Source organism: Leguminivora glycinivorella, chromosome 5 (genome assembly GCF_023078275.1).
Source record: "Leguminivora glycinivorella isolate SPB_JAAS2020 chromosome 5, LegGlyc_1.1, whole genome shotgun sequence".
In the NCBI taxonomy this organism is placed as follows: domain Eukaryota; kingdom Metazoa; phylum Arthropoda; class Insecta; order Lepidoptera; family Tortricidae; genus Leguminivora; species Leguminivora glycinivorella.
In genome coordinates, this window is record NC_062975.1 from 14,706,266 (window position 1) to 14,728,971 (window position 22,706).

The 22,706-nt window shown below is 37.2% G+C and overlaps 1 protein-coding gene and 1 non-coding gene across 3 annotated transcripts; one reads left to right on the plus strand and one right to left on the minus strand.

Annotated features, from left to right (window-relative positions):
- Window positions 1–7,032: 7,032 nt before the first annotated feature.
- On the plus strand, window positions 7,033–18,470 carry LOC125226361 (twinfilin). Of its 2 annotated transcripts, XM_048130324.1 has the most exons (9): window positions 7,033–7,200; window positions 10,049–10,126; window positions 11,106–11,217; window positions 12,091–12,253; window positions 13,250–13,383; window positions 14,182–14,285; window positions 14,930–15,073; window positions 16,914–17,032; window positions 17,547–18,470. In XM_048130324.1, the coding sequence occupies exons 1-9, from the start codon at window positions 7,176–7,178 to the stop codon at window positions 17,697–17,699; spliced, it is 1,032 nt and encodes a 343-aa protein (XP_047986281.1). In that variant the 5' UTR covers window positions 7,033–7,175; the 3' UTR covers window positions 17,700–18,470. The 2 variants fall into 2 exon arrangements, with proteins under 2 accessions (XP_047986281.1, XP_047986282.1); XM_048130325.1 differs by lacking the exon at window positions 7,033–7,200 and having other exon boundaries at window positions 10,071–10,126; window positions 11,111–11,217.
- Window positions 15,554–15,625, minus strand: Trnam-cau. The gene has a single exon. It is a non-coding gene; the product is annotated as a tRNA-Met (tRNA).
- Window positions 18,471–22,706: the final 4,236 nt, after the last annotated feature.

Here is a 22,706-nt window from a genome sequence, read left to right on the forward strand (position 1 = left end):
TCGATCGGCGTTTAGCGACAATGATTATCAGCTCGGCTTCATGGCTTTACGAACCTTAGCTCGGACCATCGAATATGAAATGTATAAACTTCTTTATACACAAGGGTATAAAGAAGTTTATAACCAGGTGCTCCATGACACCATTGCACCAATCTGTCGCCAGCACCGCTACACTTCAACGGCCAAGTCACACAACATCCATACTAATATTATAAATGGGAAAGTGTGTGTGTCTGTTTGTTTGTCCATCTTTCACGGCAAAATGGAGCGAAGTATTGACGTGATTTTTTAAGTGGAGATAGTTAAAGGAATGGAAAGTGACATAGGCTACTTTTTGTCTCTTTTTATATCCCCCCACTTCCTTAGAATGGAGGATGGAAGTTTGTGGAGAGATTTTCGAATTTAACGCGAGCGAAGCCGCGGGCAAAGGCTAGTTAACTATAATAATAAAGAAATCGCAGTAAGGAACTTTATGTAGATTTCATTACTTTTTAGAGATAAACAAGCAGCTCCATCGAGACGGCTATTTTTTACAGAATGTTTTTGGTGGGATATACATAGGCATAGGTATATAACACTAACAAGGTATCTATTGTCTTAGTCCGTTTTTACATTATCCGATCCGATATCGGATGTCGGAAGGATTTAAATGGAAAAAATCCAAGATAGCGCCTGTAATGTATGGGGTATCAGTCCTACATCCGATATCGGATCGGATAATGTGAAAACGCATTTAGTCTCATTAATTATTACTTATGTCAGAGTTTCACTAATTATTTCCTTTTATTCATTTATTATCTCAGTTTAAGTTTATACGAGTACCAAACGAGTAGTATACGAGTAGAAAATATATTACCAAAACAATACAAACTAACTTATCATTAATTTATTATAAAAACGTAATCCAAAGTGCCACACCTGGCGGCCTAACTATCCGCGTTGTGTCCAAGACGAAGCCTGACCGACGAAGCTAGCAAGTCTCTCTACATGTTAGCTGAAATACTGTCAAACCATTCACTGTGATTACTCAGATTATTATAAGCAAAATGATCTTCGAATGAACTTTCTGGACAATTGAGATGCATGGGCGCAGTCGAAACCAGCTCGCCCCTTCAGCCGTGTCCCGTTGAAAATCGGAAAGATTCTTTTCCTTAGCACATTTAATGTTTACAAATTGGATTCGCCTTCTGTCACCTAAACTGGTAATTTTATGTATGAGGTCATTGGTCATACAATTATTAATTTATACAGTTATTAATTCTGTATCTCTACTCGCATTGCTGCTGCGATTCTAAAATATTTAATATCCATATATTATGAATATTCAATATCATACAATGACATTTGTGATGTGACATGGATGTCAGATGTCACATCTGTTGGCACAATGATTGCGTTTTGTTGAACGTATTTGAGCTCAACATATAGGTTTATTATCACTAAGTATATTATATTAATGAACAACGAAACGGATGTGACATTTTCCTAGTCCACCAACGTCATCTAGTCATTTTCTTTGGCAATAATTAGACAACATGCGAACAAATTTAGCCAGCGAAGCGATCACAACTACGTCGAGGCCGACCAAAAAATATAATTTGTAAAAATTGTATTTTGAGCAAATATTTTGATATTAAAATAAAGTTTTTTGATAGTTATTCATAGTATAATATAAAAACCGGCCAAGAGCGTGTCGGGCCACGCTCAGTGTAGGGTTCCGTAGTTTTTCGTATTTTTCTCAAAAACTACTGAACCTATCAAGTTCAAAACAATTTTCCTAGAAAGTCTTTATAAAGTTCTACTTTTGTGATTTTTTTCATATTTTTTAAACATATGGTTCAAAAGTTAGAGGGGGGGGGAACGCACTTTTTTTTCTTTAGAAGCGATTATTTCCGAAAATATTAATATTATCAAAAAACGATCTTAGTAAACCCGTATTCATTTTTAAATACCTATCCAACAATATATCACACGTTGGGGTTGGAATGAAAAAAAATATCAGCCCCCACTTTACATGTAGGGGGGGTACCCCAATAAAACATTTTTTTCCATTTTTTATTTTTGCACTTTGTTGGCGTTAATGATATACATATTGGTACCAAATTTCAGCTTTCTAGTGCTTACGGTTACTGAGATTATCCGCGGACGGACGGACGGACGGACGGACGGACGGACGGACGGACGGACGGACGGACGGACGGACGGACGGACGGACGGACGGACAGACAGACATGGCGAAACTATAAGGGTTCCTAGTTGACTACAGAACCCTAAAAACAAGTAAAAATATGTGTAAAAATATGTTTTTTTCCACTCCCGGGTTACGAAACAACGCCATCTAGTTTTAAAGCAAAAACTAAGCTTTTTTCAGGGGTACGCTTTTTTGTATGGGCTATATCAGTCTAGTATTAAATGATCCTTGCCACAACAAAAAAATATAAAAAATAGTTTTGATATGTACAGTTTGAGCTGTTTCTAACGATACCCCACTTGACCTAGTAACTTGAAATTTACAGTTTGCCCCCCTTTCATTTTGGCCATTTTCTGTAATTAATATTAATAAATTAAAAAAATATATACTTTCAATTTGTAGAGGTTAACGATGTTCATAAGTATTCCAAATTTCAAAGCGATAGCATAAGTACTTTTCGAGATATTTAATAATGTGACAGACAGACAGACAGACAGACAGACAGACAGACAGACAGACAGACAGACAAACATACAGACAGACAGACAGACGGACAGAGTAGCACCATAAGGGTTCCTTTTGTACCTTTTCGGTACGGAACCCTAAAAAGTGAACTCCAACCAAAAACATTTTCATGTAAAATGTTATCAAGTCGATACCAACCACGTTACGATCTCCTGTTTAGATTTTATTAAATAGGTAGTAACGACGAATTATGCTTATGGTATGTATTTATATGAATAATGATGTAATAGGTAATATCTGTGCCAGTAAAATTTGCATGAAAAGGTGATAATTATTTAGACTTTTATATATAATTTATCACATTAATATACACTAGTGGCACGTGTTATGTAATGCGACACTTGCCGTAGGACAGAGTACCTAGCCAACGTCACAATCGCTTACGCTTCGTCGATAGATACATATACGTCTTTTGAGCAAATTGTATACAATTTATTAATAGCGAAAAATTTTTTTTTTGCTTAACTTTATTACATTACAGGGACAACGTCAGTGAAATCAAATGCTACTTACGCAGCTGATGTGTTTGTACATTGTTCGAAATTGAACTGTGGGGTAAATTACGTGTTTATTTGATTGCCCATCCGTATAGTGTTTTAGTGGTGTCACCTTGTTTCCTATTTTCTACTAAAAATATTACTGTTATCCATACTATCCATCCATACTAATATTATATTTAAATGGGAAAGTGTGTGTGTCTGTTTGTTTGTCCGTCTTTCACGGCAAAACGGAGCGACGAATTGACGTGATTTTTTAAGTGGAGATAGTTGAAGGGATAATCAATCAATCAATCAATCAATCAAATTTTTATTTGCTGATAAAACATAATACAATGCATGCAAACATAGTTGTAACGAACATTACATCACTGGTAATGTAAAAATAATAATTAAAATAGATATAGATTACAATTAGAATAAAAAAAAACAAAATTATAAATTATAAAAAGGGAATACGATTAAAAATAAAATAATAATAATAATTTAAAAGTCAGGTACTAAGAATAATTGCATATTGAGAAACTAAAAATGTCAAGATAGAAGAGATACAAAGATAATGTGATGTAGATGACCGGAGTGTATAATTATGTGTCGATTTTTTATTTTATTTTACATTCTAAATGTTTAATCTAATGCTCTAGCAAAGTACTCTTTGATGGAATAATATGGCTTACTTGTAAAATATTGTCTAAGTTTTCTTTGAAACGTTCTAAGATCTGGGCATTCTTTAATATCTTTATCCAACTTATTATAAACTCTTACAGCGGTGTTGTTTAAACTCTTGTCAAAATACATAAAATTACTCTTAATTACTAACATGTCATCCTTATTTCTAAAATTACTACGTACATTTTGTCTGGCTATTTTAAAAAGGTGTTTGTTTTTAAAGACAATATCTGGGCGACCGAGCTTCGCTCGGTTCTATTTTAATATATCACGTCTTTAGATAAAAAAAAACTCTTATAAATACAAAAACAAAAAAAAAGACAAAAACAAAAACTTTATTTCTGGCCGGGATTCGAAACCCTGACACCTACGATCTATCTGCGTACATTAGACCGACCTCGTGCGACTGAGCTAAGCGGAATCGATGCGCGCGCGGCGAAATTAAGGACCATATTTTACGTTTACAAATGCGAAAGAAAAACTCATGAAAACTCGAAAATTCGCGTTTTCCGGGATCTAAGGCTACGCTAGATCGATTTTACACCCCCGAAAACCCCCACAAAACAAATTTCAGCGAAATCGTTAGAGCGGTTTCCGAGATCGTCGGTATATATAAATAAATAAATAAATAAATAAATAAATAAATATACAAGAATTGCTCGTTTAATAGTATAAGATATAGGCATATAGGGTAAATTAGGTAAAGGGAGACAACTGTTAAGATGACATAGGCTACTTTTTGTCTCTTTCTAACCATATGTTGCATTAACGTGATATTATTACCATAATTATCATCGCTTCGCTCGGCGTTCTATTTTATTATATCGTGTTTTTAGATGATATACCATAAGTAGGTACAATAATTATTAATGATATACCGTATTTTTGTAAACTCGAAAATTCGCGTTTCCCGGGACCTAAGACTAAAGAGAACTAGATCGATTTTTCACCCCCGGAAACCCCCACATCACAAATCTCAGCAAAACCGTTATGTACTAAGCGCACAGAGCCGCCAGACCATCCTCATTTTCTCAAGGATGAAACTTTACTACTTATAAATTAATAAATAAATATACAAAAATTGCACATTTAAAGCTATCAATGTATGATTATAATAAATACCTCTATTGATAGCTGGTCGGCGGCAGCAACAGTTCACGTCGTCGACTGCAATGAAAATATCGACTGAAAACTCGAAATCACCGAAAACTCACAAATTGTGATTCTGTAACATGATTGGAACAGAGCCTCTATTTAAAATTGTATTTAAAGTCTCATTATTACCGAATTTGCAAGTTCAAGCACTATTTTTAGATGATTTTTAGACATAAATCCGATTATTTTCACTCACTGAAAACTTGCGTAAACCGACAACACAAAATGACAATAAAATTCAAAACAACTGAAAAACGAGCGATGCGTTTTTCAGGGCCTGTTCACATCTCAAGATTTGCGTGCGACAAGTGATTGATCGCTAAGTATGTAGACGGTCAACCAAATATTGGCACTTGGCACTAAAAAATGGCGCAAAATTAAACCTCGACCCTACATTTTCAATCAATTTATCTTCTACTCTCTTTTGCCAAGCTGTAAAACGCTTGCCTTCCTAAACCTTGACGTTGGCGGAATCATCACTTCAAAATTGATTGAAAATGTAGGGGCGAAGGTTTAATTGCCTAAAAAATGTTGAATTTCGCGCCTTTTAGTGCCTACATTTGATTGACCGTCTATATTAAAATCCTTAACACACGACCGCACCGAACCACGACCATGAATCATTTCGCGTAAGTAAAAGCGACAAAAAATATAACTCTTTCTCGCTCTCACTAACAGGGTGGTCTTGGTGTGGTGCGATAATGTGTTAAGGCTCCAGTACACAATGGCCCATGCTGGCCCACTACAGGCCATCGCCATTGTGTACAGGGGGTAATGGTGTATGATGGCGGACAATGAGGTGCTTTATGAGGCGGCTTTATGAGGTGTACGGAAGCCATCCGAACTCCACCACCTAAGAAGCGACTTGAGCAATGGGAAAGTACCCGCGCCCCTCCCGACGACTACGTCCGTCCCGCCGAACTGCTCCCCGCTGGGCATAAGCAGCCGTGGCCGATCTGGAAAGCCTTGAACAGACTGCGCTCCCAGGCCGGCCGCAGTAAGGAGAACTTGCTGAAGTGGGGCGCCCTACACGGCTCAGATACCCAATGCTCATGTGGGACGGCTCCACAAACGATGGAGCACATGCTGTCCTGTCCAGCGTGCCCGTTCGCCTGCTCTCAACAGGACCTCCGTGATGCGACAGACAGGGCGATAAATGTCGCTACCTTTTGGGCCCGCACAGTCTGAGACCATCGACACGAGAAGAAGAAGAAGATGGCGGACAATTGTCAATCGTGGTGCGCAATCGGGGAGTTGTCGGTTTTTTGGGCACACTTCAAAGGAATCGTGGCGTAGCGTGGCCTGTGGTGTTCACACAATCGGCCATTGTTTAGTTTGTCACCGACCGCCTGACCGGGATAGTGCACTTTTTTGTTGCTAGAACTAGAATTTTTGATCGCCCAAAGTATCAGTATCGTGGAGCAATGAAGAAACTTTTAAGTTTATTGATTTATATCAATCTGAGCCTGTAATACTTGTAAACAGTTTATAAATAAATAGCCACAGCCGTAATTGCTTCTATGTCCATCGCAAGTGGTTTGCCAGCCAGCAATGAGACATGCGCCACTGTGTGAACACCAAGTGATCGTGGCCTACAATTGTGCATTGCAAAGCGTGGCCCATCACAGGCCATTGTGTACTGGAGCCTTTAGTAGAACAACTCTTCGTGTTTAAAAATGTGGGTCGCCCTTTAAAAGCCGTTCAAAAACCCAGTTATATAAAATATTTTTCATAGATATTTGAAGAACGTTTATTGTGGGGACTGTACATTATAGCATGATTATTTTAAGAGGAAAGTATATAATATTACATTTGATAATGTACGAATAATTTTAAAGTGGATTAAAATATATCTGAAACTAAAATAATACAAAGGCAAAAAGAAAATAAATTGTTACTTCTGAAACACTTCTTATAAAATTGACACATGACATCTGATGAGTGACAATTCAAGATGACAACCGTTGAAAGTAGGAGTAGGAGATAAGTAGGAGCGTTTCATGACGGTTCAGCTAACTCGTCATTACACTTTCATTCGTGTATTATTGTGAATTGTAGAGTACTTTCAGTTGGAATAACTAAACAATACTCAAATAGTTCGTGTAAAAACACAGTGTAACTAAAGAACTTACCGTAAGATGTCTCATCAAACGGGTATTCAAGGTAGGTACATCGTGTAATCAGTATAGCTCAAAATAACACCACTTTTCACCTATTTTATCTTGTACACAACAGCTGCAAGCCCACGCCTTTATTCCTTGATTTGATTCATATCTTTAAATAACTTTGGTTATATAAAATCTGTAATGTTATTATTTCATAAACTTTTAAAATCTCTTTGTGTTTACTGTATGTATTTGTAATAAAACCATGGGGACATTGACGTCGTGTGTTGTAAGGAAAGACAGATGGTTCTGAAAGGAACATTTTAATAATATCAACTATGAAACAGTGAATATAGTCTAACTAGATCATTTCCATTATGCAACTGAAAAGGGCAGGTGCATGTTGGCTTGAAAAAAACAGACACAAACCTGCAGTTCCCTTGTCGAAGTTGTCATGTCTTTTACCAGTAGAGCATCATTCTGCATAGTAAGGAACAGCACACAATGTCAATCAATGTACACATATGTATTCATATTATATATGTGTGTACACAGTATGGATGTTTCTGTTTTATAAGTCCTTTTTTCTACTGTAGTGAAGAGCAATAATATATATTAATATATCTTCTTTATTTACCACTAGCTTTTGTCCGTGGCTTCGCTCACATTAGAAAGAGACAAAAAGTAGCCTATGTCACTCTCCATCCCTTCAACTACCTCCACCTAAAAAATCACGTCAATTTGGTGCTCCGTTTTGCCGTGAAAGACGGACAAACAAACAGACACACACACTTTCCCATTTATAATTGGATTAGTATGGATTGTCATTGAAATTTTTTTTATAAAGCCTGATGAATAAATATTCTATTAAAAAAGACTTACTATATTTCTTTCCTATTTTTTGTTTTCATACAAAAATACAATACAATCTTTATTATGCCTTTGTTGATAAAATAGAATATTACACGTCAGGTCAGGTACATAGGTCATAGTGTGGGCATAGTATTAGTAATGTGCTGACTTCCTTACATTTACTGAGCTAGTTGACCTATGTTATTGTTGTGTGAATGTTTTTCTTCAACAACTAAATAGTTATATATAAGAATATGTATGTAGGTATGTGGGTAGGTTTTGCACATTGTAATTTTTCCTCAGTCACCCGTTGAGCTCAGAGACCACGAACGCTATAGTGTTCGAAACGTCGGGATGAATTGTAAATTCATTATATACGATTTAATCCGTTTTCATAGTTTTTATTTCATGAGTAACTATCGCGGTAACTGAAGACAATATTAACTAAATGGTTACAAATAATAATTATCATCAATATAATCTGGTCCAGGCAGGCAATTATGGTCGCGCGATAAATGATAAAACATCTGGCCGTCCCTATAATCGCACTTACTAATAGTGCGACAGGGACGGCCTGATATTTTATCGTCTATCGCGCGACCATGCTACCCGTGCTGTACAGTCAAGTGCAAAAATACGTATCGATTTTATCCGCTCAAAAATATGTACCGAGACCTTATTTCGCCGACATAAAGTGCTATGGGACATATTTTTGATAAGTTGTACGCACCCATATTTTTACACTTGACTGTACTAGCTTTTGCCCGCGGCTTCGCTTGCGTTAGAAAGAGACAAAAGTAGCATATTATGTCACTCTCCATCCCTTCAACTATCTCCACTTAAAAAACATGTCAATCCGTCGCTGCGTTTGGCCGTGAAAGACGGACAAACAAACACACATTACTTTGGTGAAACAACGAATTCTTCCACTTCAGATTATAGAGTAACCAGCTTTTTCCCATTTATAATAAACTAGGTTTTGACCGCGGCTTCGCTCGCGTAAGAAAGAGACAAAAGGTAGAGCCTATGTCACCCTCCATCCCTTCAACTAAATCCCCTTAAATAATCACGTCAATTCGTCGCTCCGGTTTTGCCGTGAAAGACGGACAAACAAACAGACACACACCCTTTCTTATTTGTAATTTTAGTATGGATTTGACATTATTATTTATATTTAAATAATTATATACGTATAGCCTAATTTCGTCGGTAACAGCGTGTTATGTAATGGCGTCGTTGGTGAAGAGTCGCCTGTCACGCCGTGAAACTGCGTTCGAATCCCGGGATTCTATAAACTTTTTGTATTTTTTTTGGATATAAATTTCGTATTTTTTATTGACCGAGCAAGAATAGAGAGCCGAAGGTATCAATTTTATCTTAGAGAACATATTGATTTTTTTATTGTCATTTTGATTTTCTATTTATTAAGTTGAGATATAAAACACAACTTTTAATACCCTCGCTTAAATATAATATATTCTCGAAATTACTCCTTAGATAAAAAAAGTCCACTTGAGTTTTTAAAGCACTACGATACTCAGTTACCTATTGCATTTTCATTTACTATTACCCAAAAATTATTACCATGTAAGAGAATAGGTTTTTAATCTTTTTTGTGGAAAACGCTCAGTAACTACTGGACGAGTACATATACATTTATGTATAATAATAAAACAAAAAATAGTGTCTCATAGGGTTGTGTTCCTGCCGGTGAGTAAGGCTGCCAGAGCTCAACGAGGGTGCGGGGTGCTGACGATTAACGATTTTCAATAATTTTTACCGGTCTCAATTTTTTATCGAAAAATACATAGGTATGTGAGTGGTATTGTTACAATGGAATGTATGTTGTAATACGTAATTTGAAGCAGAGAAATGCTCTCCACAAAAAAAATAAGGTAATTTCAGAAAGGGAGCTTCGGGTAATCTTGATATGATAGAAATAATAGTGATTTTCATGTGAGTTACGAAATTAGACCACTTTCAAAACTACCCCAATGTAGGTACTATATGTATTTTGTTTGGATTTTGATTCTTTGTTTATATTTGTTTTGCAGCTAATGAAGACTTGAAAAAGTATTTCAACAAATGTAGGGATGGAAAAATACGGGTCATGAAAATCAGTATAGAAAATGGTAAGTTTACACATCTGATAGGACTGGAATTCAATGAGTTTAATACATATACACCCTTATTCATAAACGTTTACTAAAGTTACCAAGCCGATAAAGTTCGTTTGTCCTTTTCCGACCTATTGGTGTGATAGAAAGGGACAAACGAACTTTATTGGCTTGATAACTTTAGTCAACGTTTATGAATAAGGGGGATAATGTTTAATTTGTAATATTTTTTGTATTATTTATCGTTTATGTCTTGTTTTGTATTTTGTAGTTTCACAGTGCCTTAGTGTAAACTGTAATGCTGTGTTACTTTTTGATTAAATTAAATAAAATATAGTCTGGATAGTAGCAATAGTATGGATGGATTGTGTTGCTTGCTTCTGGCTTAGGCTTATACCAGTAGTTCCCTCTATAGACTTATTGGCACCAAGATTATATTTTAAAATGGCAATGACTTTCAAATTATCAAGATTAATAAATATTGGGTACCCTTATTTGTACAATAGCATAGAGGAATAAGGGCCAGTTGCATCAGCCACATTTGACAGACACATCATCGTCACCCAGCAGAGGTCTATGGAACTTCCCATACAATAGAATTTAACGAATCCTTTAACGGTGACACTTCCTTTTTTTCACACTTGTATCGAAATGTAGGTACTATTTCAGTACAGATAGTGTTTTTTCTACGCACTAGTGCGAGAAGGGGTTCATTATATGCCAGGTCGAAACTTCGGAGGCTCATCTGTACTGAAAAACGTCGTACGATACACGTGCGAAAAGGAAATTCTTTTTTTCGCACTTAAATCGTAATGTACTATTTCAGTACAGATGGTGCTTTTTTACGCACTAGTGCGAGAAATGGTTCATTTCTTGTCAGGTCGAAACTTCGGAGGGCCATCCGTACTGAAAAACGACGTATGATACTCTGCGAAAAAGAAATTACACTTGAATCGTAATGTACTATTATGTTATTGTGTTAAATATGTTTCAGAGCAGTTGACCCTCGCCAAGAAAGAGAATGTAAAAGGGACTTGGGAACAGGACTTCGACAAATATCTACCTTCTCTGATTGTGGAAGATATGCCCTGCTACATGCTATATAGGTGAGACTATTAAATGTAACTTTTTAGTAAAATATACTTTCACTTAATCAGGCAAAAACTACATTAGCCAAGTCAATCTATAGGTTGTCTGTGCATGACGTAAATCGAATTGAACACGGAATTTTCTGACATTAAAGTATGAGGCATAAAGTTCATTATGCCAGTGATTGACTCGACATGAAGTTAAGTTAGGTTCTATGACGTCACTACATGGTCTGACAGCGTTTTCAGTGGCCAATGTTAAAAAAATATTACACGCATTTTTAATCGTAAAATACGTAGCCATCATACACTTTTAATTGCCAAAATCTGTAAATATTGGTTTCTTATGCCAAATACTACAGAAAACAATCATTTTTTAGTGCCAAACTCGATAAAGAGTCTAGTAAGTGAGTAAGAGTCTCGTGAGTAGTAAGTAACAAAAGTATGAACTCGCAAAAACACCTCTTAGAACCACTCTCAGACCTCGCGTTACACCTCTGTTCGTAATACCCAGGACCAGTACAATGACACTAGTGACTAGTCTTCTAATATGTTGCACTTAACCATATTAATAACATAATTTTACATAATCTCACTCTTGACATTTTCTCGCAGACAGAGCCTAAGGTCCTAGCCACTACCTCTGCAGCCCGCTACCTCAAGTCCATATCCACTCCCACATCTATTAATATTAATTGATTTTAGTTATAAGCTTATTGTTAGTTTTAAGTGTTTGTAACCCATAAAATTGCATGCCTGGATTCTCTGTACATGTAAGTTGGTTAAATAAATAAATGAATAAATCACCTCTGATAATTAGTAAAAAGGTAAAATGTGAAGCCTAGACACACTTATCCGTATTGACCGTATCCCTTTTTATTCAATTTCCAGGTTTGACTCTACAAACTCTCTGGGCCACGAGTGGCTGCTGCTCAGCTGGTCTCCAGACTCGGCGGCGGTGCGGCACAAAATGCTGTACGCTTCTACCAAGGCCACACTTAAACAGGAGTTCGGCTCTGCACACATCAAGGACGAGATGCACGCAACTGCTAAGGTGAGAAACGAGAAGCATTGAAAATAGGTGTAGCTATATAGCTTGAAGAAGCAGGTTTTTTGTCCAGTAGACGTGGCTTTATGGACTATCTCATAACTTAGGTTGAGTTAGTATGGTGTTGGATTTTTGTCTTAAGTGACAGGATAGATGGCTGTCTTATTTGTCAAAAAAAATTGCCTGAGATTATCTCCTAAGGGGCCAGGGAATAGAGTGGATCTATCCGAGTTTGAAGGTAAACAACACATAAAGCTATCTAATTCACAGAGAACCTCCTATAGAGTGGCAGTCTTGTATATTTGGTTCGCGATACGAGTCACCAGTGTTTGGGGTGCGAGGAGCGGGCGGGGAATGTGTTAAGCGCGCTGTGATTGGCCGTTTCAAGGACGGCGGGCAGTCGCGCCAGATGAAAAGGGACAGAAGTATGACTGTCCCTCTACTGACGCGTAAGTGGCCAATGTAAGTTGACCTATGCCGGCTCTGAATAAATTATAAATATGACTTATTTGTGGAATGTAATGCCGTCTGTTTTTAAATTTGAGCTTCTTGTTACCTTTCCACACCATTTCACACTACAGGTGGACATCTTTAAGGCATCAAAATACCCTTTTCCAATTTTTTTGTGCGAAAAACACGCGCTGCTTTCGGGTCTGTTACTTGGTCGATACTGATCGGGCACGGCGAGCGCCCGCGCTTATATCAGTGCAAATACTAGGAAGGCTGGCCACCGCGAGTCGTCTTGTAATAGATGTCTATAGGGGTTGGTCTGTGTATCTAATTAATCCATAACGGCAACAAACAAGCATACGGCATATGGACTACTCCAGACTCCAGAGGACAAAAGTTTACTCTCTCACGTATTTTTAAGATTTATATTGTTTAGGTATCTATTAATAAAACAGATTTTTGGTTAAGGCGGGGAAATTACCAAATACCAACCATATCAGTAGTCGTAACTTACCTGCCTGCTTATTCAATCATAAATAACTTTTATTCCAGGACGAAGTATCACTGAAAGGGTATAAGGCACACTTGACAGGCATCAGCGCACCGGCGCCGCTGACAGAAAGAGAGGAGGCATTGAAAGAGCTGCAGCAGACTGACCATAGCACCAACTACAGTACTGACTCTAGGTAAGAGCAATCTTCGTACTGACATCAAAAAAACACATATAATATACCTGTGGAGCTGTACAGCGTTTTTCGTTTGGCAGTCAAATTAAATAGTATTTTATGCAACAGGCGTTTAAAGGAGGTCAAAAAAGACGAGTGGTGTGGGTAACAATTTGAGGCGAAGCCGAAAATTGTTATTGAGACGCCACTATTTTTTGACTCATCAAATACAATACTTTTTCTACGACCATGCACTTAGTTTTTAATAGTTTTCTTGAATAACTTTCGTGAAATTCACACTGCTTCCTGTATTTTGACGCAAAGGTTTGCACTGTCAGCTCGGCTGCCCAGCCTTTCCGCGCACTCGCGCAGTGTCGTTATAAGGCGTTGCCATGGTTACAGAGCCAAACAATGCGTTTTCAGTTTTTTCGATACTGCGCGCATGCGCGGAAAACCGGCGGACGCTGGCTTTGGGGAATAGACCTTTATGTAGGGTTTTAAAGATCTATGCACGACCCTGTAAATGACGAATAACAGTTCGGGAGTAGAAAAAAAACTTAATGGTATTTGACTTTCTACATTAATATACACTAGATCTAGACCGGTTCCTAAACTTGCCTCTGTGCTGTCCAAAACGAAATGTTTCAAATTCCCTCAATATAAGGCTGATGAGCCAAAACTATGTAACCAGTTTTGGCTTCATTCTTGTTGCCAGGCACACATGTGGAATAGCTACAGTCAACTATGTTTTAGTTTGGTAAAGAATATCATTTATTTCGGTAAAGATATTAAAATAGAATAAAATACAGTAATTTTCAGGCAATCAACTATGGGCGGCGTTTCGTTTCCCATCACGGAAGCTGCCGAGCAAGCTATAGTGGATCTACAGAGGGGTTCCTACAACTACATACAATTTAAAATCGGTGAGAAACACCTCTGTATAAATATAGTAACACTACAGCATGGATACATTTTTTCAACTATATAAAACAAATGCTTCCAGGACTTAGAAGGATCCTACATGATTGGCCCAAAATGATGCCCGTCCTTACTTCATTAATATCTTCAATTAGAAAAAGACGTGTGATCTACGTCGCGGCGAAACACTATCGCGCTAATCATATACTAGTCCAGCAGGACTAGCACAAAAAAAAATCCTTTGATATTTTCTCGTTATTGAAAGGATGTTTGACAAATCATCCTTTAAATAACGAGAAAATATCAATTTATTAATCCGTTTCCATAGTTTTATTTCATGATTTTTTGAGAAAATATCAATTTAGGATTTTTTTTCAGGCTAACGACTTCTTTTTGTGCAAATAAAAATATTTTCAATGTACCTTGTCGGTGTGTTTTATATGGGCAAAGAGGATCGAGTATTCAAGAGTTACTGTCGAAGTAAAATGTGTAATCACAGTGCTTAGACGCAGTGCACAGTGCATAATTTCAGTAGCATAATTTTGCATAAAACCAGCGTGACTCAGGGGACCGTAACCATGGCAATAACAGGCAAGAAAAAGTTGATTCGCCCATATTGATTGTAATGGTTTAACTTGAAACATTACAGACCTAGAAGAAGAGAAGATCCACCTATCGAAAGCGGCCAACATCCCCCTAGTGAGCCTGCCCGAGCAAGTGCCGAGCGACCAGGCGAGGTACCACCTCTACGTGTTCAAACACAGTCACGAGGGCGACCACGTGGATAGCATAGGTAACACGTTCGAGAACCCGCCTAGTAGGCACTCGTAATCTTTGCTCAGGTACTGAAGAACCCGCTGGGCGGAGTATTCGCTATACAAGCGGGCCATTATAAATTACAACCGGCTTCTGACGTAGTGCGCCGTTTTTTGTCTGGTAGTGAATGTGTTAAAGACACTACTGGCAATCAATAATAGTACGAAAAGGAAAGTTTCTACAAAACCGTAACATGCGCGGATCCAGGGGGGAGGTCATGACCCCTCCCCCTGGGGCCCCCCGGGCACGAAGCTGGAACCGCCCTTGCCGTAAGTTGATAGCGGCTCAGTGCTATACCGTATTTTGTACACTTTCTACCTACCAGATTCTAAAATGGCGCACTAAAGTCGCCGTCAATAGAAATTGCGAACAATGTAAACAAACTGAATGGTAAAAATATCCATTATAAATTGAAATAGATATCATACACGAAAGAAAAAACGGCAAGGCCCACTGGTGGCCGAGCCGGGAATCGAACCCGGGTCTTCAGCTTATGCGGCTAACGTCTTTACCACTAGACCACACGCCCGCCGCTTTCTTGTATGATATCTATTTCAATTTATAATTTATATATAGTAGTGTGACTACTTGAAAAAAGAACAAATCAAAAATATTCAATAAAATAATTTGATTTGTTCCCTAGTTGAAATATCCATCATATTTCAACACTTATTGTTTTAATGGTCTAGGATCATGGTGTGATATTAATTGACTGAATAACACATTATAAAGCTAGTATTTGATTAGTCAGAATGGAAATTAAATACATTTTGAATACAAGGTTTGTTTACATTGTTCGCAAATTCTGTTGACGGCGACAGCTCCGAGTGCCTACCAGACGGTTTGGTTGCGAAAGGGTTAATAAGTCTTTCAAATATTTAGAGTTGCCAAAATCTTATTTGTGGTAGCGCACGGCAAGTTTTGTCAACCTTAATAATTGCTACGTAGCAATAGCAATGACGAGCCGAGTTCCCCCCAACTGAATAGTGGCTCACCTCACCACTAGCACATCTCGGCCACTGGCAATCAAATATATGAAAGGGGCGCGTTCCAACACACATTCCAAGCTCGTGTAGGTAAACGCGTACCATGCTTGTATGAGTGAGATATGACAGATCGACTGTTCGCGTTTTTGACAGGCAGTAACTGTGAGGCACAGACCATTCCCTATAGACATCCATTACAAGACGACTCGCGGTCACCAGCCTTACTTGTATTTGCCATGATATAAGCGCGGGCGCTCGCCGTGCCCGATCAGTAGCGACCAAGTAACCGACCCGAAAGCAGCGCGTGTTTTTCGCAATAAAAAAATTGAAAAAGGGTATTTTGATGCCTTAAAGATGTCCACCTGTAGTGTGAAATGGTGTGAAAAGGTAACAACAAGCTCAAATTTAAAAACAGACGGCATTACATTCCACAAATAAGTCATATTTTTATCTGGCGCGACTGCCCACCGTCCTTGAAACGACCAATCGCAGCGCGCTAAATACATTCCCCTCCCGCTCCTCGCGCCCCAACCACTGGTGATTTGTACCGCGCACTAAATTTACAATATTGGTACTCTATAGGAGGTTCTCTGTGCTGTGAGGTAACCGAGAGGGGGTGGGTGGCACTTTCAGCGGGGAGCGGGAGTGGCCATACTGTACGATAGTGCTCCTTATTATACTGTGCCACTAGGCTAGCTATGTCCCGTATACTATTTTCGGTCAAATCTCTTATAAAATGTTACGTGACTAATGCTTATTATTTTAGCAGGTTTTTCTGAATATTTTATGATCATAATCTCTTCATATTACGTTTGTATTTTTAATTTTCAGTGTTCATCTATTCAATGCCCGGATACAGTTGTTCTATCAAAGAGAGGATGTTGTATTCAAGCTGTAAAGGACAGTTCCTAGATATCATAGAGAAAATTGGAGTGGCGGTAGAAAAACGAGTAAGTACATACATCACAAGTGAAACGTAGTAAATTTGTAATGAGTGAAAGCGTAAAAAAATTTGCTTTAACTATGTACCTATGGGATGTAATAAAAAATGCTCTGGTAACGTGGTGGCAACCAGTCGGAATAAGTCTATGTAGCGTAGCGTCTCTTTTCTACCTTAAATTGGTCATATGAAAGCATTTTTAGCTAGCTTAAACGTATTTTAGTTTCCGCTCTGACATACTTAAAGAGCTTAAGAGAATTCAGTTTATTCAGTCAAATATTGTTAGTTTCTATTAATAACGTAGACTTGTTACTACAGCAAAGATCATTTTTATTGGGTGAATTCACAAAGAGCCATGTGGGACCAATGTCTCCACTCGATAAACGATCAAAGTAGCCGTGACTCGGCCGACAAAAACGCCGCGCTGCCACGAACGAGGCAAGACATTAGCCATTCGCCCCGCAACTCGGCTCCGGTCGCTCTATGTTGATCCGTTTAAAAAAAGCTGCGTTATCGTCTTTCAGATCGAAATCGACGACGGCAAAGAGTTGACAGAAGAGTTCCTGTACGACGAGATCCACCCCAAGCGGAACCTGCACCGGCCCGCGTTCGCCAAGCCCAAGGGCCCGCCCAACCGCGGCGCCAAGCGCATCACCAAGTCGCAGCCCGCGCAGTGAGTGAGCCGAGCAGGTGCAGGGGCCCTAGGCGCGCGGCCTCTTAAAGATACAAGGGGCCCCTAAATTTTGCACATTCAATGTCAATATCCAGACTGTCGCTTATATGATTTCGTTTCTAGCCGGACGACTGCGACTTGATATTTGGGACCTTGATACGGTCAGCATCAAAAGTTGCGAATTATAATGCTTCAGAAGTAACTAGCCTAACTATACCGTTCTGTAAGCCCTACACGAAAAGAGAATAATTAATCTTTAACATCTATGACCGCAAACTGTACACATATATCTATATTTAAAAAAGTTACGCGTTATTCATCTATGCTGCTAAGGCCCTATTATATCTGTAGGTTTCAATTCAAATTATATTAAATTGAAACAGAGTTACATTCATTTTGTGTATCGTTTTCAAACGAAATAAAATAAATTCCAGCGCCGTAGTAGAATGTTTGGTCAAACATAACTAACAGCCACGGCTGCAGACCCAATATTAAGGGCTTTTTTTGTCGAGCAAAGTACTCCACTCTCAGAATCCTGTATCCATCCAGTTTCGTGGCACTGATGGCTAGTTTGGCCGAGTGGCAATGAATGTGTGTTAATAGGGCCCCTTCGTCATCTTAAAACGGGTTGCCTTGGCCCCCAAATCTGCAAAATCCGGCCCTGAGCTTAACTATTACAGGTGTAGTGCGGAAAGCTTTTTTGCAACTACTTTTCGCACTACATCAGGGGTGTTACCATGACGTGCTAAAGCCGTTCAGTTTAGGTTGAGAGAGAGGACGGAGCTATGTAACTGCTATAGCTGTGTCCCTTTCTCTCAACCTAAACTGAACGTCTTTAGTACGTCATGGTAACCCCCCAGATCTGTATTACTGACTTTATTTACGCAATGCAAACATAATGCAAAGTGTCTGTCTATGTCAAGAAAGTCGAACAGCTCAAGTTTATGACAGTCTGTGAGAATTGTGAAGTGTTTGAGGTATAAAAGCTGTATTCAATAAATTCTTAATAATATTTTATGTGGAATTCAAAATATATCTTTCAATTTGCTCTTATCTACTATGACATAAAATGTATCTTAAATTTTTGCACACTTCAAATTAAGTACATTTTACATACATATCAATAAATAAAACGCACTTGAGATACCCGTTATTCTGTTGTACGAATTAATGTTCCGTGTTTTAAATATACCTCATGCGATCCGACTAACCGCGACAGTTCATCTAGTAAAATTTTACTAATATATAAGGTATTTTTATATTTGCTCATATTATAATAAGAACAATTTTGTGTCAATCTATGTACAAGAGACTTGTTCGACTCCGGCTTACGTCATAACGATTTATTACATTATATATACAGGTCCCTTGTATACAGAGCGACACATTTTATAATACATATACGAAACAGTAAGACTGGCCGACCGTCTTCTGTAGTTCACTTGTTTATATTTCACTATATTATATATGATACTCTATTAAGTTAAGAACAGTATTAATACTTTACATAATATGTATTGATTAGACTGCTATACTAAACTTCTGTAAATCATAAATAAATAACAGAACAAAGATGGCGCTGTACTCCCCTTTGTCAAAAGCTTTGGTGTTGGAGTAGCAAATGTGGACACATAGAAACATCGCCGTCGCATGTGACTTTTATGACATTTCGACGTTCTGGCATTTAAAAAAAATGCTACCTTAGTGGAACTACAATGTAGTGCGAAATGGGTTTCGTTCGTATTTTTCCGGAATCGTTCGTATTTGTCATGCTAGTTCAGTCAATGACAGTACATCTTGTACTGAGACTGACTGAAATAGCATGACACATTCGTACGTTTCCGTAACAATCCGAAGGCAAATCTTTTCGCACTACATCGTAACAACGTTTTGCACTCTTTGTTTGTTTGTACATTACATATATGGTGTCAAATCAGTGAATAGTTCAATACACTATAAATTGTAAACTTACCTACATACTATATCCGAAAAACTAGATAATTAAATGTCGAAATAATTATGGATTATTTATTTTAGCATAAACTGTCATTGTGTTCATGTTCCATATGTGGTAAATATGTCAAGAAGAATCATAAAATATTTTATATTTGTTCAAAAATATTTATTATTAATAAACAATCACTATAATATATGATTCTTAAAGATTGTAATTAAATTATTATATTCACTAGCTCGCACAATAATTTATTATAATTATACACGTATATTGACTGATATTTTGCACTTAATTTATTAATATTCGGTTGCCGCGATATTAAAATACAATAATTATTTAAAATATATATCTTTCTTTTAAATTTGGTATACAGTATACGATCCTTTTGCTTGTTATTGTTTTAATCATTGTTAGTTATATTTAACACGTTCACTGTCCCGTTGTGAATTGTAAACCTTACGGCTTTGCAATAGGACTTGCCGTGCCACATTTGTTGGGGCACTGGACAGTGAAAGTGTTAACCAGAAACTTGCCAATAATAATAACTAGAATCATTACTATTCATACTTTTTCAGACCATGAACTGTTGTTATATATAGCGTACTATTTGTTCATGAAACATTTGTAAGAACGTTACATAAGGCACATATATGAGCTAAGAACATGAATGAAATGCACAAAATACGTAATATGGGACGTATTTTGTACATGGCGCGAGATATAAATATAGCGTGCAATATCGTTGTAATTTGAATAAACGCTTTTAAATAGCTGTTGTGGTATTTCTATATATATTTTCCCCCTATACATAATATTATGTAAGTATATTGTTATGAAATCAAAATTGGAGGCATGTAAAGTAATTATAATTTGAATTGAAAATGTGAGACTGTAATAGAGATGGCTATTTTAAATGACGCATTTGTCAATTTCTAGATTGCGGATTCGCTCAAGTCACCTCGGTTATCAGTGCATTCTGTCCGTCTTTGGATTTTTTTTTATATATTTTTTAAATGGAATATTTGACTATTACTATATTGCTTTCCTATTTTTTATTTTCATACAAAAATACAATACAATCCTTTATTATGACTTTGTTGATAAAATAAAATATTACACGTCTGGTATAATACATTATACATAGGTCAAAGTGTGGGCATAGTATTAGTAATGTATTGCATTTACTGAGCTGGTTGACCTATGTTATTGTTGTGTGAATGTTTTTCTTCAACAACTAAATGGTTATATACAAGAATATGGGTAGCTTTTGCACATTGTAATTTTTCCTCAGTCACCCGTTGACCACGAACGCTGTAAAAGTGTTCGAAACATCGGGATGAATTTTAAACTCATTATACGCGATTTAATCCGTTTTCATAGTTTTTATTTCATGAGTAACTATCGCGGTAACTGAAGACAATATTAACTAATTGGTTACAAATAATAATTATCATCAAATTATCATCAATATAATCTGGTCCAGGCAGGCAATTATGGTCACGCGATAAATGATAAAACATCTGGCCGTCCCTATAATCGCACTTACTAATAGTGCGACAGGGACGGCCTGATATTTTATCGTCTATCGCGCGACCATGCTTCCCGTGCTGTACTAGCTTTAGCCCGCGGCTTCGCTTGCGTTAGAAAGAGACAAAAGTAGCATATGTCACTCTCCATCCCTTCAACTATCTCCACTTAAAAAACATGTCAATCCGTCGCTCCGTTTGGCCGTGAAAGACGGACAAACAAACAAACACACACCCTTTCCCATTTGTAATATTAGTATGGATTTGACATTATTATTTATATTTAAATAATTATATATGCATAGCCCAATTTCGTCGGTAATAGCGTGTTATGTAATGGCGTCGTTGGGGAACAATCGTCTGTCACGCCGTGAAGGTGCGTTCGATTCCCAGGATTCTATAAACTTTTTGTATTTTTTTGGATATAAATTTCGTTTTTAGGGTTCCGTAGTCAACTAGGAACCCTTATAGTTTCGCCATGTCTGTCTGTCCGTCCGTCCGTCCGTCCGTCCGCGGATAATCTCAGTAACCGTTAGCACTAGAAAGCTGAAATTTGGTACCGATATGTATATCAATCACGCCGACAAAGTGCAAAAATAAAAAATGGAAAATAATGTTTTATTAGGGTACCTCCCGTACATGTAAAGTGGGGGCTGATATTTTTTTTCATTCCAACCCCAACGTGTGATATATTGTTGGATAGGTATTTAAAAATGAATAAGGGTTTACTAAAATCGTTTTTTGATAATATTAATATTTTCGGAAATAATCGCTCCTAAAGGAAAAAAAAGTGCGTCCCCCCCCTCTAACTTTTGAACCATATGGTTAAAAAATATGAAAAAAATCACAAAAGTAGAACTTTATAAAGACTTTCTAGGAAAATTATTTTGAACTTAATACGTTCAGTAGTTTTTGAGAAAAATACGGAGAACTACGGAACCCTACACTGAGCGTGGCCCGACACGCTCTTGGCTGGTTTTCTTTTTTTATTGACCGAGCAAGAATGGAGAGCCGAAGGTATCAATTTTATCTTAGAGAACATATTGATTTTTTTATTGTCATTTTGATTTTCTATTTATTAAGTTGAGATATAAAACACAACTTTTAATACCCTCGCTAAATATAATATTTTATCGAAATCACTCCTTAGATAAAAAAAGTCCACTTGAGTTTTTAAAGCATTACGTTACTCAGTTAACTATTGCATTTTCATTTACTAATTTAAGATTTCAAAAGCGATTTGAATACCCTTGCTCCATCCAAACTAAACAATTAGAAAAAAAAAATCATTCGGATCGTAGTTTAGAAACTAAAATTTATCTATACTTTTTGGAATTTTTTAAAATATCAGATTAGGATAATTATGTTAGAAATTCTGAGTTCGACGAACCCAAAAATTATTACCATGTTTTGTGGAAAACGCTCAGTAACTACTGTACGAGTACATACTTAAACTAAACTTAGTTCCTGGCAGCAGTAATAATCTAATAATAAATACTAAGATTTGAAAGAAATAAAGAGATTATAA

Coding starts and splice junctions, on each gene's coding strand:
- LOC125226361 (XM_048130324.1), top strand. CDS start 7,176: ATGTCTCATCAAACGGGTATTCAAG. Junction 7,201..10,048: donor TCATCAAACGGGTATTCAAG/GTAGGTACATCG, acceptor TTTGTTTTGCAG/CTAATGAAGACTTGAAAAAG. Junction 11,218..12,090: donor CCCTGCTACATGCTATATAG/GTGAGACTATTA, acceptor TTCAATTTCCAG/GTTTGACTCTACAAACTCTC.